General features: G+C 35.6%; 1 protein-coding gene across 2 annotated transcripts in view; it reads left to right on the forward strand.

Moving 5' to 3' along the window:
• The window catches only part of LOC103592419 (brain-specific angiogenesis inhibitor 3), a 415,718-nt gene that overhangs the window by 279,957 nt on the left and 115,884 nt on the right, over positions 1 to 19,877 (forward strand). For both annotated transcript variants that reach the window (XM_008575133.1, XM_008575134.1), the window contains 2 exons: positions 9,938 to 10,102; positions 11,034 to 11,198. In XM_008575133.1, coding sequence (XP_008573355.1) covers positions 9,938 to 10,102; positions 11,034 to 11,198 — 330 coding nt within the window. The remainder of the gene's footprint in view (positions 1 to 9,937; positions 10,103 to 11,033; positions 11,199 to 19,877) is intronic.

Consider the following 19,877-nt stretch of genomic DNA (forward strand, 5'->3'; position numbering starts at 1 on the left):
ATCACTCTAAGACCAACAAAATTGATGGCTTAGTTTTGTGTAGATCCTTCATTTTTGGACATTTTGTTTCCATTATTTGTAATTCTGGCCTAGCTCATGTTCTCTCAAAAGTGAGCAATATGGGTTCATCCTTGAGTACTTAAACTTATCATGTGTCATTTCTGACTCCTGCTGTTTCCATTCTTGAATGTAGTTGCATTGCAAAAGATGTAAAATTCTTACCATGTTGTATCCTAATTTACTTACCATATGAAAAGGAACTTTAATAACTCTAATTAAAAAAAAATATTTCTATAATTTACCAAAAATTGTGGCATTATGATTTTAAAACATGTAAGATTCATTTGGGTGGGGCAAACGTTTAGAATTTTCCTGTGATCTGATTTTCTTATAGCTAAACTCAAGCACCTTCACTGAATATAAAAGCGTTATCAAATATCAACTAGATGTATGACACTATTGAGAAGAATATATCGTCCTTGATCTCAAAAAATCTATTCAGGAGATTCAGACACACGCATGTGAAAAGTTAAATGCAGTTCTGAAAAATGCATATAAATACTCCAGCTTCAATGCAAGGTGGTAACTTGAAGATGCAGTAGTTTCAGCTAATATTTCTTGTAACCATTCTATCTGAGATCCCTAAGTCATCATCTTAAGGGATAAAGTTATGGTAGGAAGTGCATCAGCAGTGAAGAAAGTAGGTCAAGACCTAAACACTGGTTCTCCTGGGTTAAGCCTAGTATGAAATACTGACAAGAAAAGGACAGAATAAATATTTGAAACCATAAATTGAATCTCTAACTACTTACTACTTTTGCAAGATTTGACAATATGGGTTGTGGTAATGGGCATGACATTTCAGTGTGTGATCATGCCAGAACAGCATTCCAGCATCTTGCTTTTTAGAAACACACATATTACCCATATAATGAAGTAGACACTGTGTAGGGATTACACGTATTGTTCACATCAAATAAGGAAATATTTTTATCTATGCAAAGTTTGATATCTACCTAGAAATAGATAATGTCTTATCAAATAGTTTCTTTAGTCAATGTCCAACTTTCTCCCACTTCTTTTGAGGTGAGGGAAAACCATCTTCTTGGGATCCATATGCAAAGAGATGAAAGAAAGGAAAGGTAGATTTGGTATTTCCTAGTTTGAGTCTTTATTTACAGTTCTAATTCCTATGCCATGTCTGAGAACAGAGGCTGACGTTGATTGGGGATATGGGCAGGAGGCACAGAGCAACAAAAGGAATTCACTGTTATATATTCATTGGCTCATAATCATAATGTTACATCCTTTTCCTCCTTTTGTCATCTATACTAATAACTGAGATACTATGAAAAGGTGTGTGTATGTGAGTGTTCAATAGTTTTAGTGGTCTGTTTCTATTATCTCACAAAACTTAAAGCTTCTGGCAGTCCATCCTGTGTTTTCTATTTTCTCGCATTTTCATTGCAGTCACTAATTGACCACTGAGCTTGTAATGGTATTAACTGACATATTTGATGACAAGGAACTTCTCTTCCACTTCCTGTTTATCTCTCCATAAAACTTTGTACCTGATAGTATCCAATAAATTACTCTTGAATGGACTTTCTTGGCAAGCATATATCTAAATTTGTAATACTCATCCCAGTTTTTTAGAGGTTATTTCCTATATTTATTTAGTAATATATTACCTGTAAGGTGATATAGTGAAAGGATCTTGGACTTTTGCAAGAGAATACATATATTTAAATGGATTTGTGTCTTTTAATATGACTGTGCTCTTCCTCTGATCCTTGGTTTATTCATCTACGAAATGGGGACAATATATACAGGACTGATAAGAGGACAATGTAGATGCTACAAGGGAGAGTTCCTGGTAAATAGCAAATGCTGTGAAAGTTTTAGTACTGTTTTGTCTGTGCCCTCCAGCCAAAGCCCATCAGGATCACACCTGTAGTTGAGCAAGCTAAGTTCATTACTCTTGTCAATGAGCAGAAACCAGCACAAGGAACTGTGGGGCATTTCAGTGACAGGGTATTAGAAAAGAATTATTAAGGGATTTAGGCAGTGTCAGGTGACTTTGGAGAGGGTTAAGGTAGAAGGGCTTTGTTCTGGATTGAATCCTGTTAGCAAGAGGGAACAATTCTATGACTGGGTATCATAATAAATCATCAAGGCAGAAGGAAGACTAGCTACAATTGGTAAAGAAGTAGCAGTCCCTCATATTACCTGAGAGAGGAATGTTTGTTACTTTGTGGGTTGCACTGTGACTTTGTTATTGTCTCTGAAGTGACTTTGCCTGATATTAATGTTCTCTAAGAGGGTTTAGGTCCAACAAGAGATAACACGAACTAGGTGTTAGCACCAGGCAAGCTGCCAACAACACTGAAGTCCAGCTTAATTGTCAAACCAGTCGCTGGATGTCTTCTAATGGTGACTCCTCTAGAGTGATTTTATCACTTTAGAAGCTTCTGTCTTTAATGGTTTTAATTTTTATTAATATTTAACTGGAGAAAAAGTCAGACATAATGAAATGTTTGCATTTGCTAGTAGGTCTTTTATTAAAATTATATAGATATACATATATCCCCAAAATAAAATTTATATGGAGAATATAAAAGTTTAAGTTCTTAGTCTAAAGCCTCAAGCTTTTAGTAATTTCCTTCATACTATTTTACTTTATAGTAAAAATACTTGCCTTCAGTCAGTGTTAAAGACTGGAGGATTCATTTGGTCCTCCTTTTTGCTTCAGTTTTTCCATTTCTCAACCTGACATATAATCATGCAATAGAGTACAAATAATATAGAAGATAAGGATAAATAATAATTGACAGATTAAAGACTAAAATAAATGAAAGATCTATTGGCAAATAAGTTTTCATGTATTTATTTAAATATGTATAAATGAATTTTATTATATGATTCATTGGGAAAAAGAGAGGTCTGGAATTCAGAAGACTTGATTGAGGTTCAGTCCCAGTTTTTAATTAGAAATATTTACTTATGCAATATTCATCTTCTTTATTTCCTCAATTTTGTCATTCACACTATGAGGCCAGTATTCATTACCTTTCCATATCATAGGATTGATACATGACTAAAATTAGGCAGAAGTACCTTGAAAAGCATAGAACTTGATATAAAGTGGAGGATATTTATCATGATTTATATGAGGATATTACTTTAAAATTAAGGGATTTCGGAAGAAATAGGTCAAATAAACTCAGGATTATACTTTTTGAGCTCTACAGATTCAATCTCAAAGGGATTCTTCTCCCAGGTTTGTACCAGAGAGAAATCCTTACATACAAGCCTTTATCAGTCTGTGAGGCTGGGCTGTGTCATACCAGTTGTCCTGCATTTAAGAAATGCATTCCTGTGAGCCAAGGCCCCCCTATAGAGATTCTGCCAGGTTGTAGTTTTCAGGTACATTTTTAAACTCTTCCAAACCCTAAGAAGACAGAAAGAATCGCCCAAGAGTAGGTCCTCAGGAACAAAGCTGCACCCAAATATCTCTGTTATTTGGAGCAAGGACTTCAGTCTCTTGTGGATCTAAAAGTTTGATCCCCGTCATCTATGGGAGGATGACATGCCTGTGGTTCTTCTGCAGGGAGCCTTTCTGGTAAAGACAGTGACTGGGACGATGTCAAATATTTGCGTGACCTTGGATCAAAGGTCCCTGATTGTCTCTGCATGAAGATGTTATAATTTGAAACTCAAATGATACCTCATTAACCTGTTTTTTAATTAATTTGGATTTTATCTTCTTAATCTCTTAGTCTGTTGTATGGCAATAGTATTTGTTTCGTGTCATTTTAGATTTTTAGCATTATCCCAATGATCTTCCAGTTCTTATAAGATTTTTAAAAATTATGTCTTTATTAACTTTGGCTTGACTTTTTATTTTTAACTATTTAATATTTTTCTCTCATTCCTTACTAAATTTTAAAAAATCCTTCTTAGAATTACCATAATCACTTGACAATATTTTGAGTCCTAGTTTTTAAAAATGATATTGAATTTTGATTTTTCCTCTTTTGTAGTATATTTTAAAACAGCAAGTGGGAAAAATTAATTTTTGCTTTTCAGCATATATTTAAGCAAGCGGCTGAACTCTTGTACTTTAGTCTTATATCCTGAAAGCATCTTTCTAGATCCCTGGGTAACTCCCAATTCAAAGTAAATCTGAGTTCTCCAACATTACCATCACTAAATCAGATAACTTCAAAGCCAGGGGCCTGGATTGTCCCCCATCAACTCCTCCCTACATAGAAGTTGGTCAGCAAGTAATATTCAAAACAGAACAGTTGTTGAAATGATAGTTTTATTACTCAAAATATTCATATTTGAGTGCATACATAATCTGTGGTTATTGTTACCTAACCTATTTTATATTCTTACCTGCTATTGGTCAAGATGTGAAAACAGACTGAAAAACAATATTTTTATTAAAATGTATCACATATCTTAACTTGGCCTCTGTTCACAGGAGGCAGTTTTTTCTTCCAGATGAACATAATTGCAACCCTATATATATGGCCAGAGGAAGTTCACATAATGAAGTAAACCCTGAGAATCTAGCAATTTAGTCTTTGCAATTTTAACTCTCTGGGTCCAGAAAATCTGGTAATTTGTCATATTGCTGAGGCGAAACTGTAACTGTCCCCATTGTGACACTGGCATATAAGGAAGCACATTACATGATGGTATGACAAGGTGATTTCTCAGCATTCTTGCAGCTTCAAAACACAGCCTTATTCTCTGTTCTTAATCGCCTTTGTAGAATGGCTCATAAGGTAATAGGAATTTGGAGGATTTTTTTTTTTTTTCCTTTTTGTCTTTTTTCGTGACCGGTAACGGGATCGCGACCGGCAACGAGATCGCAACCCTCGGTGTCGCGCCCGCACTGCACTCAACCAGTGAGCGGACCAGTCTCTATATGGGATCCGAACCCTCGGCAGGAGCGCTGCCACTCTCCCAAGCGCCGCACTCTACCAAGTGCGCCACCGGGCCAGCCCTGGAGTTTTTAAATTGAAAAATAATGTTAAAAAAAGAAAACTGCAAGTGCTTATGATGTAAATGAGAAATTGAAAAGGACTAAGAAGGTATTAATTCTGATCTGGCTGCATATAATAGAAAAAATTATGTATTCTAGTTCAGTGTTTACCAAATGGTGTCCCATGGGGGAAAAAAGTAGGGAAAGGATACTTTTCAAATAAATTTGAGAGCACAGATTTAAACGGTGCAGCACTCTTTAATGCAGCACTTAATGCTTAATGCTTGCATTATGTGTAAAATAGCATTCCATATTCAACGTCATAAAAAGAGAAAACTTGATTTCAGGACTGCATACCCTCTGATCTGATTGAACACTAGTGTAACCCAGTTCAACAAAAGGATCTGCCCTTTGCCTATTTGATTAAGCCAAAAACCTAAAAGTCAACCTTGGTTCTCTATTCTTCTACACCCCTCTACCAACCTGTCAACTCTACATGAAGAAAATATCACAAATTCATCCAATTTCTGTGCCCACTGATGCCACCATAGTCCAAGCCACCACCAGCTCTGTCTAGTATAGAGTATATAGTACAGTCCTCTAATTTATCTCCCAGCACCCATTCTTGCCCCACTTTAATCCATTCCACACAGCAGCAAAATTAAGTTTTAAAATGATAATTATATCATGTCATTTCCCTACTTGAAAGTTCTCTCATAGCTTCACACCTTCCCTGGTCACATGGCCCACAGGACCCTATAAGATCTGGCTCTGCACAACATCTGGAAACACCTGCTGCTACTTCCCCTTTGTCACGATCCCCACATGCCCCAGACTTCTCTCTATCCCTAAACACACAAAGCTCTCTTGACCCCAAGACTTTGCATGCATAGACTTTCTACAGATTTTCACATTGCTGGCTCCTTGTAGTGATTCAGATTCAGCTCTAACAGCATCTCCTCCAAGAGGCTGAGCTGAGCACTCCCTCAAAAATGCCTTTATCACACCTCTAGCTGAAACTCTTGTTTATTCATTTGTTTATTTGTTAATCATCTATCTCTACCACAGCCCCCCTCTCCACTGCCCCCCAGACTACATGTTTATAACAGCATAGCTTGGCCAATCTTTGTCACTATAGTCCCCCCTAGGACCCAGTGGAGCAATGCCAGTCACAGCCTAAATTCTCTGTGAATTCTTACATAAGGGTGCCTTATGAGACTCCAAGAGGTGTTGTGGAGGGTTTACATTTTCCCATCTTATCAGGGAACTTTTTTTTGACCGAATGCCAAGATGTGAATCAGCTTTCAATAGGAACACAGTTTTAGAAAGAAAGCTTAGGGGTATTTTTAAATTCATAGGTTTGCAATGACCCTGGGAGTCTCCTCTTACAAATGTCACAAGTCAGCTGTACATATGGGATGGGCATTGGGGAAGGAGAAGCATTGCTTGTCTCTATTGCCTGGTCACTAAACCAGGTGAAGAGCCAAACCTGCATGCAGGGTTGAAGGAGAAGCCGCTTCCTTGCTTACCACTTGGGCTCACCAGTCAAATATCAGATAAAAAGAAAAAAGCTGTCCCTTCACTTCTTAGAATACCTAGATAAGTGGTTATAAAAAAAGAAATATAGATATATAATATAATAGATGGTTTTTATTTTTAAATATCTCATCATTTATCTGTGAAATGCATATCCTACTTGAAAATGCTTACATCCCCAAAACGGAACTCTTAATTTCCACCTCCCCAAAACCTCCCACCCTACCTTTTTTTTCCATTCAATAAAATGCTATTATCATTTCCTGAAATATCTTGGGGCTGATGTCCCTAAAAAGAATATAATAATTACTAATTAAAAAATAAATTCTGGGATATCAAACAGGAAAAAAAAGAAACTAAAAATAAAACAATGTCTCACATTTGGCATTAAAAGAAGTTATTTTATGTATATCTGTATATCATGTATGTCTGTCATCTAAACCTTTAATTTAAATTCATATATCCCTCTCCTTTCTGACTTCCCAATTGTTTTATTTTCTCAGTGACTTGGACTTGACACACTAAAGGAATATTGGGTTTTTCCTCTTTTGCTTTTTATATCCAATGTGTTACTACTTTTTCAAGTCAAATCTTTAATAACAGTGCCCTTAATGTTCAATGAAAGGATCTTCCAGTTCTCAGTGTAAAACAAAACAGCAAAAAAATGTCTACTTGATACTTCTTCAATTTCATTGTTATTTCTCTTCTGTAACTGACTTTGTAAACAAAACTGTTCACACTTACAGTACATGTTTTGTTTATGTTTATGGTAGTGTTGAACCTCATAGCGTCCCTCAACTTTCTAATATTAACTTATTCTTGAATTTTAGCCAAAACATAGAATATGTCTTTTAAATTTTTTTTATTAGCAGTGATTTAGTATCTTCTTTCAGGAAAAGCCTGGTGAGCAAAACACTGCACAGATAGGTATTCTCATCCTCCCTAATCTCTTTTCAGCAAATTCTTTCCTGATTCCTCATAGAAAAACAACCCCCTGCCAAATTATCTTCTGATTTCCACATTAGACCTGCTCATTCCTGATTTCATGTCTTCTTAGCGGGAAAAACTCATCCTCTCTTTTTTGCCAATGAGTGTGTAATGACAAGGGTACTTCAAAAGATCATGGAAAGATTTATATTATCTTTAATTCTATTTTTCCATGAACTTTTTGAAGTACCCTCATATTACATTTGTAATAAAACATACTAAACATTTACCTCAAACCAGAATACTTCGGACATCACATATTCCTTTTTTCTAGTCACTCAGCACTTAGGTTAGGTTGGCATCACCTAATTAATCTTTGTGTATGAGTTGCTTTCCAAATATTCTCATCCTTTTGCCAAATAGATTGTAAGATGCAAGGCATGAATCTTTTTTAAAAAACCCTTCTCAGAATGCTTAGGTTAGTGAGGGCTCATAATACAAGCTCAGTAAGTGTTATCTTTGAAAAGCAAAATTCTGAAATGAAAAATGCACTCATCTTTAAAGCCAAAATAGAGGAGAAATAGATAATTTATAATGTCCTTTTGATTCACTAAATTTTTCTTTTTTTGTCTGGCAGATGGACTACATAGTCAATAGATTGTATCAGATACTTTTAATAAAGTGAGATGCTAAAATGACATGAATGAGATGATTAAATTGGCATTTTGTGATTTTTAATCTCACAAAGGGGTTTATTAGGTACAGCTAGAAACCTATTAAACAACCTCCTTTTTAATAGCTACATGTAAGGCTTGAAATTAAATTGAAAGTACTTACTTATATTCTGCCAGGATTTCTCATTTATTTGGATGTATTTTCACAGTAACATTAGCTTTTATTGGAACTTTGGATTTATAGTGAATTCTCTTTTACCGGTGATCAAATTGACTAAGGACCATGAAATGATATTGGAAAAAGTAGACAGTCATATACTACTGTGTTTATAACATTTGTATGCTAGTTTATGCATTCTAATCCAGTAAATATTTTTGGTTGAATCCTTTGCTGACTTCTATTTTGTGGCATATAGGCTTATGCTTTTGCCAATGCTGTTTCATTTATGTAAATTATTCAGATTTTAGCATTCTATTGAAACAAATGATGCCCTTTCATTGATGTGTACTTTCTGACTGGCTGTTTTATTTTTGGGGTTTTCGTTGTTGTTGTTGTTTTGGGGTCAGTCGGCAGGAATGAGGTTTCGAATCTTTGACCTGGGCATTATCAACACCGCGTTCTAACCAACTGAACTAACTTGCCAGCCATCTAGCTGTTTTTAAATTTCACCATTCTAAGTCTAATATAATTACCCCCCTAGTAGCTGTAATCTGTCCTCTGAAAGCCTAAACCATTCACGTGCCATGTTAAAATGGTATTGCCTTTAACTTTTTATTTATTTATTTGCATGCATAATGCCCTAAATTATAAGATTTTCTAGGTTGGATTTATGTTTTATTATTTCTCTATCTCTCATTAACACCTATCACAGTGCCTAAATATTAATAGAATCTCAAAAAATCATTTGAATGAATGAATAGATAAATTATTCTCAATCTGAATCTTTCCAGGACACTCTGTCAGAACTGCTTCATCATCCTAGCTCAGACCTTCCTCAGCTTATCCTGTAATTCTTTCGACACTTTGCACTATATCTGATCATTAGTCAACAGCTTCTTAATGATCTGAGACTAATACCCCAAATCCTTAACACAGCTGACAAAAATCTTGCAAAATCTGGCCTCGGCCTTTTTATGAATGTCCTCTGCTCCGTCTTTCCACCTGGCTCTCTACATTCTGTTAACAATGGTCTTCATCCATTTCCTGGAAGTGCCCATGTGTCTTCTGCCAAGGACCTTTGTATATCCTTCTGCATGGAACATACCTTTATCCTAGGTATTTTCTCGCTTATCCTTCTAGGCTTGCCTGAAACCTCAGTTTGTAAAGGAAGACTCCCTGGACTCTCTGAACTCTTATCTCACTGTGTCCTGAAATTATCCTTTGAAATATTCTATATAATTCGTTTACAAAGCTTGTAATTAATTATTTATTTCTAGAGGTTTCTTCTCTAAAATATGAGCTCTATGAGGTACCGGTCAGTATTAATTTTGTTCATTTTTCTATGTACCCATCTCCTAGCATAAGGCCTTTCATTTTGAGCAGTCAATCAATATTTTTGAAGGGATAAGTGGATCTAAAGAGATACTGGATATATAAAAGAAAATAGAAGTGAGAAAATAAGGTAGTAGTAGTTTGGGACGGGTGAGTAATAATAAAATCTCATGCCAGTGTGATCTTCCACTGGATTCATTCAGAGTCCATTGATTGAGATTCATCTGCAAGGTTAGTTTTACCAATGTTCTTTCTGTACAGCCTTCCCTATTAGAAGATCCCCTTATGTGGTCTCTCTTTCTGCTTTGGTAGTTGATGGGCAGTGGCAGGAATGGAGTCCGTGGAGCCAGTGCTCTGTGACATGCTCAAATGGGACCCAGCAGAGAAGTCGGCAGTGCACTGCAGCTGCTCATGGGGGCTCCGAATGCAGAGGGCCTTGGGCAGAAAGCAGAGAGTGCTATAACCCCGAGTGCACAGGTAAGGCCTGATTCCTGCATATAAAGGGCACCTGCCATTTATCTAAAGTGACAGAGCCATGCCAGATAGTCATGAAATAATAAGATGATAATTATATATTTTTTAGTAAATGAAGCCAATTATATCGGAACTTATTCAATTGTATGCTTGTTCTATTATACCATAGTTTATTCATTGTATTAGTCCATTTTCTGTTGCTTATAACAGAATACCTGAAACTGGGTAATTTATAAGAAAACAAAATTTATTTCTTACAGTTTGGGAGGTTGGGAAGGCAATAGTCCAGGGGCCACATCTGGTGAGGGCCTTTATCTGGGTGGGAACTCTCTACAGAATCCCATGGCAACTAAGGCAATCACATGGCTAGAATGGCAAGGGCTCTCTCAAGTGCTCACTTGCTCTCCCTATAAAGCCACAAGTGCCACACCCATGACTACCTACTAAATCATTAACCCATTACTCCACGAGTGGATTAATCCATTCACAATGGGTAGTTGTCACACTACAATCACCTCTTAAAGGCTCTGCCTTTCAACACTGCCATAGTCTGGTTTCCCACCTTCTCAACATTGTTACAATGGGGATCAAGTTTCCACAAGTTTTGGGGGAATAATCCACAGCAGCAATGTTAATGAAGTAAAAAATAATGCAGGAGATTCTGAGATTAGATACTGACAAAGTTGATTAACTGCACTGAAATTTACACTTTTTACAAGTAAGTTTCAACGTCCATTTGAAGTCAGACATGCCTATATGAACCTCTGTCAAACACAATGCTCTTTATTTGACCAATAAATCAAATGTCTGAATAAAGCTTACTGATGGTGGTAGATCAATAAAAGTTAAAGGGTCAGTAATCTTCTCAGGTTTTAAAATTCCTAAAGCAGTGTGTGATAGACTACCGCTATTGATGATGACACATTTCTTTCAGCCAATGGTCAGTGGAATCAGTGGGGCCATTGGAGTGGATGTTCCAAGTCCTGCGACGGTGGCTGGGAAAGGCGAATAAGGACGTGTCAGGGTGCAGCAATAACTGGGCAGCAGTGTGAAGGAACAGGGGAAGAAGTGAGAAGATGCAGTGAGCAGCGATGCCCTGGTGAGAATGAAATTATCATAGTGGAAACATTTGTAACCCCGCCCCCCCAAAAAGAGATTTAAAAATATCATCTTTAGTTAAGGGCAATATTTCCTCAATTTAAGGATTGCTAATAATAAGTAGCAATTTACTTGTTCCTGTTATATATGGGGCCTCCTCTGTTTATGTGTCAGAGAATAGTTTTATAGGTTTTTAAGTTATTTGTTTCCAAATGACATTGAAAAATATGGTAATACAAAGGTAGTCACACTGAATAGTAGCAAGACTGGAAATGGTTTAAATTAGTGAAGGGTACTGATTTTTTCACTATTTCATGAAATATTTATTTACTGGGAACACAAAACAAGTTTCCTTAGATTATATATGTACTAGAAATATAAAGACATAAGTGTTAGATAGTTAAGTGAGAAGATACGAAGATAGTGCTGAATCTCAGACACTTCTAAGTTTTGTTGCTAATTAATCTCACCTTGATGGATGACCTTGGACAACTCCATTTACTTGCCCTTGACTCATTTTCCACTGTAAAAGGAAATTCCTATGAGGAACACATGTTAAAATGAAAGAATAGATCTTAATTACTAAAGAAAAAAATGGAAGTGTTGCTACACAGAAGATTTTACAAATAAGCATAGAAAAGAATTAAAGGTCAGAAACTGATCAAATTATAGAGCATATATTTTTTAAAATTATTTTTAAGAACATCTTCTTCCTTATCTTGTACACATTCCATAAAATGTTATTGACACGCTGAGAACTCAATAAGTAAGTGAAAATCAGGATTTTAGAATGCTAACATAGGCAAAATTGTTATAAACATACTAAAAAGGTGATAAGACAGAATTTTAAATTTCACAGTGGGGTACAGAGGAAAATGCTGAACCTAGAGAATTTGAAAATCCCGTTAGAATCCTGTTGATATTAGTAACTCTTTGTGGGGAAGCTAGACTATCAGGCTCTTGGTGGTACAGTAAGTGCAGGTGGTTGCAGGATCTTGGAGGTTCATTTTCAGTGCACAAAGCTGTGAATATCTGTCTCCATCTAACCTGACTACTTCCATTTAGAAAAACCAAGGTATTCTTTTTTTTTTTTTTTTTTTTTTTTTTTTTTAATCTGGTACTTTTATAAACACAAATTGCATTATACATCAAAAATTGTATGTGAGTATTAGTTTCAAAAATGTCACTGCCTAACTGAGTATAGAATTTTTTTATATCAAAAACCAGCCGCACCGCACTCAGCCAGTGAGCGCACTGGTCATCCCTATATAGGATCCAAACCTGCGGCGGGAGCGCTGCTGAGCTCCCAGCGCCACACTCTCCCGAGTGCGCCACGGGGCTCGGCCCAAAACCAAGGTATTCTAAAAGATATCCAAGAGTCAAAACTTTGTATTTCTCCATAGTTAGAATTCTAAAGACTTCTCACAGTTCAATGGTATGAATACCAACAGGAAATGGACTTTGAGTAACAATAGGTTACAACAGGGTTTTTTAGAGCTTAAAAAAGATCTAAAATTAATTGTGCTAATTCTTAAGCCGTATGAATTCAGAATGATAAGTAACAAGGAAGCAGGATTTTGATAAGAAGGATACCTAGACAGATTAGCACTGTGAAATTCCTCCTGTGCTGCACAAAAATCATTAAGCAAAAACATTGATTTTGCCCAGGGAGAAATTTTATTAGAATAATAAAGCATGATTAAATAAGACCCTTTTAAAATTGGAAGTTATCTAACCCAGTCTGAGCATATTTTTTAAAACTGTCTTTCATCTACATATATAGAGGTAAGAGAGTGCTGCTGCAAATTTACAAAGATTGCCACCTGCTGTTTGGAAAACATTTTACAAATCTATTTTAAAAAAAAGATAATATGCCTTATTTGTTAGGTTTGTTTGCCAGCTTTCATGATTAAAGGCAGATTGAAAAATTATCACATAAAACTGATATTTATATTACACTATATTTTTTGGTATTAGTCATATTTTTATTTTACTCTTTTCATATAATATGATTTGAGAAAACCACAAGTTACTTAGAACTATATAAATATTATTTTCATGATTAAAATGAACTTTTGAATCAGGTAAATAATTTATAAATTAACACTTACAAAGGGACAACGATATATACAGCACAATTTTTTGAATATATCCTAATCTGGTACTTTTATAAACACAAATTGCATTATACATCAAAAATTGTATGTGAGTATTAGTTTCAAAAATGTCACTGCCTAACTGAGTATAGAATTTTTTTATATCAAAATAAAGGTGGGTTTCTTTGATATTTACTTTGATGTTTACTTTTCATGTGCAGTAATATCATCCTTAAATTATTTTACCAACAGAGCAGGATTTATAAATAACCTGGTTTTGCTTAGTCTAGTTGGTTTATATACTGGAGTTCCAACTCTGCTTGATTTCCTCTCTGTAGTCAGTATGTATTACTTTTGTGATTAGAAAGAAAGTAACATAGTTTTCCTGGTTTCAGCCATTACATTACTTCAGATTTACACACTGACAATATAAACTGAAAAAAACTTTAAATTACCACAACATCCATAACATTTATTAAGGCATTTTTCTCTTTTTTTCAATAACAAAACCTTAACAAAGGTTTCTTTTAGAACAATATATTTTCTATACTATTATCTTTAGTACTATTCATTTTTAATTTTTTTCAGGTTGCTAGAAACAACTACCATTTATTTTTATGCATCACTTAATTTAAATGCAAAACAAATTAATCAAGTTTGCCAAGAGACCCTCTGTTGTCAGGAAGGGGAAATATACGTAACTCTTTGTCTGGATAATTAATGAAAATGATGATTAATCATCCAGATTTAATCAAAAGCTGTTATGATGTCTACTAAAAATAAAAAATAAAAATATTTTCCCATCAAGATTAAGATATTCCTTTATTGGTAAATAGATAAAATAAAGTACTGTATTACAAACAACGATGGCCACAAATAAGATATTTCTTTGCTTTCATAAGAAAAGAGAATTCTGAGGATAAAAAAAAAATTTTCAAATACTGCTATCTGGGAAATAGCTATAGGGGAGATAATTAAGTGGCCCAATTTTTAAATTGATCAAAATCCCCAAATAATGATTTCATTTATCTCAATCTCATGTATACCCTCAGGCACTGAGGGTTAAATTGTAGGAGGGTAATAGCTCCCCTGATCTTGTTATGTTGTTACAATGTGAAAACACTATTTTTAGTTTCTTTTGCTTTTTGCCCCCAGTATTCTTCTGGTTAATATTATTCAGAAAGCAAATGTTACTGCTAGATAGTTGACTTTCTGGCTTCCTGGAGACCTCTTTGCTCTGCTCCCAGGGGAAGAGCTTGAGATTTCTACAGCACCATTTCTAGGATCCATGAATCTTTATTCATTAACTGCTAAGTTGAAACCTATCATTTACAAGTATTACATGCAATTTATACATAAAATTTTCTTCTTGGAACCAAAGTTTCTTTGTCTGCAAATGGTGATTGAAGCCTGCAGGTTAAGGGTGCTGAGGAAAACTTATACAGTGAGATAGCCATATCATAAATGTACACAGTAATAGAAACTTAGACCAGAAATGTAACAATTATTGTGATATTTATCTTTAAATATTCACATCAAAGGAGGGCAGCAGTAGTGTAAGCAATGCAAAACTTGTCTTGAACGTTGTAATACATCTGTATTAGAATGAGGCAGCCCGTGATACAGTGAATGTGAGCCTCTCAACCAACTTAGGAGAAATACCTCTGGGAGTGACTGCTCCTTATCTCTTTAAGATGTGCTCCAACAGGATTACATCTTCTCTGGGGGCCAAGAGAGACTTCATTTTGTTTCTGAGTAATTTTCTTTTAATGTAGCTTCAATAGGAAGAATCACAAAGCTTGCTTACTTTGGGTTCCTGTCTTCTTTTGGTGCCTCTCCTCACTGTACAGAGCAGTGCTCCTCAAATTTTAGTGTACATAGGAATCACGCAAAGAGCTTGCTGAAACACAGATTTCTGAGCCAGACTCTCAGCAATTCTGATTTTGAGCAGTACAACATAAAGAGCCTTGAATATGGAGTCCAACAAAGTTTGGGTTTGAGCCTCAGTATCCTCATATATAAAATGTGGATTATGTGTGCCGCACATATGGTGTGGCCTGAAAATTTGCATTTATAACAAGCTGTCGGTGATGCTGATGATGCTGGCTGTGGATCATCCTTTGGGTTGCACTGATCAATAGTAAATAATAATAATGATAATGATGATGATGATGATGATGATGATAATAATAATAATAATGAGATAATAGTAACAAAGAAGTGGAATACAGTTCTCCACCTATGCTTCATTGGTGAAAGTTGAGATAGTGCCTCAACAGGATTGCCAAATTTTATTTTATTCATGCTTCTTCAAAAATGATGAGAGATTGTTTCTGAAATGGGTTGATAATGAAAATATAGATAATCCATTACAAGTCTCTCTAGTCAAATCATGTTTCAACCAAAATAAGTTCTCTTTACAGCAGTCATTTAAAGAAAAATAAGGTTATTACCTAGTTGTTGTGGCCAAAGAAAGATGGATTAGTCATTATCCAACTCTCAGGTCTCCAGTCTCTTTGGCCTGTTCCACAGAGAGCAGGAGAAACAACTTGGATATCATTTGAACAAGTGTGGTATGTAACTGTGTACTGCCAGGACACAGATCTGCAGGCCTGCCATCATCAGCCCCAGCAACTCTCTCCCTGAGCAGTATATTTTCACTTCCTCTTATCCTCCAAGGCTATTAGCTGCACTTTCAGGTATATAAGATTTGATGTGGGGGGAGTCATCAGGGAGGAAGATGAGGTCTCAGCTCACATGGACTTATTTTCTCCTCAGGTGCTAGTCAGTCGAGTGGTGAATCAATTACTATCAGTATAAGTATTTTGTCTTAGTTAAAGATAAGTTTAGTAAGTTAAGCTCTTCTAAATGGTGTGGACCACTCTGTTTTAAGGATAAAGTAATCATTGTTAGAAATCCAAATATGTCAGTGTGAAATTTGAATTTCTTTTCTGAAGAGAAAAAACTCATATTACTCTATATTAAAATATTTGCGTACGGGTTGACACCTACTTTAACTTTTTTTCCCCCCAAATCTCAAAATTAGTTCATCATAAATAGTACTTTTAAAATCTCCTATTTCATTGGAATTTTTATTCTTTTCTGCTATCAGATGTTAGGTATATTCCCTGTTAGGAATTATATTATTTTCTGTTGAGTTCTTCAAAATATTAAAGCAAGGATTTACACTGAATATTTTTGGACATTCATGCAGCAAATAATGTCACACTCAAGGATTTATACTGGTTGTTCACTTTAAACCAGCCACTGAGTTCAGTGTTGACAGTAGGTGGCACTAGGTATTGACTTCTTTCATCTTAAATATTCTATTTGTTCTTGCCAAGTCATCTCAGATAAATTCTAAAAAGTAGGAAAATAAATTAGAATTTGAAGATAGTTTAAATTGGAATTCGCGAGAAACCACCTGCTGCTTAATAAATACCTAATACAGCATTTGATTCTTCCAGTAAGTGTGGGTTTTATTATTACCTATTTCAGTCTAAAGTTCTGGAATAAATCAGCTAAATTTTATGGGCAGAATTAAGGAGGAACCACTGAGGTCTAAAAGAATAAATGTGTATACCAGGTAGTACTACCTGTTGCTATGGAGATAATTATTATCGTAATTTATCTTATCAGATTGCTCATCGGATGAGAGTTTGGGAGAACTCTCACAGTCTCCGCCATGGCAGAAACGTAAAAAGCATTTTGTTGTAATCATATATTATCTTACCTTGTCCAATTTAGAAATATTTGATAACATGCTGATCATTCTTAAATTGAAAAGAAAATTTAAGCAGACTTTTAACTATTTTTTATTTCTTAATTTCGTTTCACATTGTTCTTATAGTAAAAACACACATAAATTTTAGGAATCATTTGACAATTGTTTGAAATTAAGAGAATTAAAATTAATTTTTTAAAAAGTTTAAATTAATTAATAACTCCTTTTGAGGCACAATGTTTACCAAGACACTAAATCTGAATGCTAGTCGTAGATGGCTCTCATCACCACTTATTTTTTTTCTCCTCATGTAGCCTGACATGTGAGCAACCCTAAGATTCTGCTCAAGCACTCTTCTCTTTGTTTGCTCTATCAATGACTGCCTCTGTGAGGAGCACTCACAAATCTACTTCTTTATGCCAAATCTCTCACAGATGCCTCATATACCTTTCTAAGCCAGGTATCTACTCGGGCTCTGCATGACCAGGAAACTTTTTCTCTCTGACCACCAAATCCTTTGTGTTTTCTGGCTTAATTCCTCATTGCAGCAATTCCTTCCCCAGCAATGGGTCCCACCCCATCAAGTCTCTTTCCTTAGTGGCCCAGCTTTGTCTCCCCTCTACCATCCCCTCCTAGTGAGTGAAGAGCAGTGCAGCCACCTCAAAAGGCTATGTAGCTCCTCAGCCTAAATAGCCTGGAATATGGAGTCCAACAGAGTTTGGGTTTGAGCCTCAGTGTCCTCATATATAAAATGGAGGTAATAGTAAGTGCTGTATGGGGATTTTTTCAAGGATGAAATAATAAAATACTATGGCTAGTTAGGATTATTACATGGCAGTTTGTGTACTCTGTTACCCACATTATTGCAACAACCACCTTCTCTAATATCTTCTGCACAGGTTTATCTGATTATTCTTCCCTTGGTCATGTGGCTCGCTTGCTCAGAAAACTTCCATGGCCATCATTGCCTGCTAAATTCAGTGCACTGAATTCCTCAGATTTTAGTATCCCTATCTATGAGCTCCACTAGCTTTCTAATGTTCTCTCTACTCATTTATAAACACAGCCAGCCCTCCCTAACTGTGGGTCCTACATCCATGGATTCAACCAACCAAGGATGAACATATTCTGGAAAACAAAATTGTCTGTACTGAACATGTACAAACTTCTTTCCTTGTCATTATTCCCTAAACAATGCAGAACAACTATTTTCATAGCATTTAATTGCATTAGGTATTATAAGTAATCCAGAGATGATTCACATTATGCAGGAGAATGTGCATAGGTTATATGCAGATATTACATTGTTTTATGTAAGGGACTTGAGCATCCCCAGATTTTGATATCCATGGAAGGGCCTGGAACCAATCCCCCATGGATACCAAGGGATAACTGCATGTTATTATATTATATTATATTACATATATTTGTTAATATATAATACAATCGAACAAATCCAGTCTCTGTCTCTTGCAAACAAGAGTACATTTCTCTCCTTATGATGTTGCGTGCATGGTCATTCACCTGTACTCCCTGAGTGGTCCTGCCCACTCCATCTTTGCCTGTTGATATGAGCAATGAGAGCCTATCCATTAAATGCTGTCTTCTCCCTTAATAATTCTTTCGCCCACAATCTCATGTATGCTCTTTCTTCCTTAAACCGCTATAAAGTTGATTTGTGTTCCCTTATTATATATTAGTATAATTATTATTATACATGATTATATGTTAGCTAGAGTTCTAACTCATTTCAGCTAAACTATTTTTAGCCTCTAGAATGCCTTACATTGAATTGAGCTTAACTGAACATAGTAGGTCATTAGATGCATGCTCTTTTGAACGTTTTTATTCCATATCATAAATATTATAGCTGAATTAATGAAAATATTTGTGTAAAAGCATGTGAATAAAAAGTTTGCAATAACTATGATTCTAATGCCTTACATTTTATGCTCTTTTCCTCTTTCAAAATTCTACTAATTTGTTGGATGGACTACCTAATTTATTGAATGGACATTTTTATCACGTATATGATTTTTATTTTGTAGTGATAATTTGTTGTGTGACTGTATTATTCCATTTTTGTTGCTTATAACAAATACCTGGAACTGGGTAATTTAAAAGAAAGCAAAATTTATTGCTTACAGTTTCAGATGCTAGGAATTCCAAAGTCCAGGGAGCGTTTCTGGTAAGACCTTCTTTGGTGGTGGCTTTACAGCAATGCAAGTGTCTCAAATGGCAGAAAATGGCAGAGCAGAGGAAGAGAGACTAATCTCTTTATTCACTCTCTTTTTAAAGCCCTCAGAACCACACCTACCACCATTATTAATCCATTCACTATGGCATGTTCCTATAATCCAATCACTTCTTCAAGACCCTGCCTTTCAGTTACCATAATGCAATTTCCCACCTTCTTAATACTGTCCCAGTGGGGACTAAACCTCCAACATATTAAACTTTGGGGGGACACAATTCAATACACTGCAGTGATCTTTCTTTCTTTAGTAATAAATAATTGAGATGTTGGAGGTAGGAAAAATATGTTAAGTTTCTATAAAAAGTTATTCACTGTCCCCAAATCTCAGCCCAGCTTATTCTTGTAGACCAGAGTTCCTCAAGGCAGTTCTGCAGTTCTCTGTCATGCAGGGATTGGTCCAAGGTGTGCCCAAATAGTGATTCCAAAAGCCTCAGCACAGCTGACAAGACAGGAGACCATGACACTTGGCCTCCAGTCTCCAGTGGCCTTGCCTGCTTTCCCCAATGTGTCTTCAAATGTCATTTCCTACAGGTGCTATGATCTGGAGAAGGCTAAGAAGCACTGCTATCCTCAGCTATTCTTAAGACGATGTAAAAAGGCAAT

The sequence above is a fragment of the Galeopterus variegatus genome, unplaced genomic scaffold, assembly GCF_000696425.1.
Source record: "Galeopterus variegatus unplaced genomic scaffold, G_variegatus-3.0.2 Scaffold1145, whole genome shotgun sequence".
Lineage (NCBI taxonomy): Eukaryota > Metazoa > Chordata > Mammalia > Dermoptera > Cynocephalidae > Galeopterus > Galeopterus variegatus.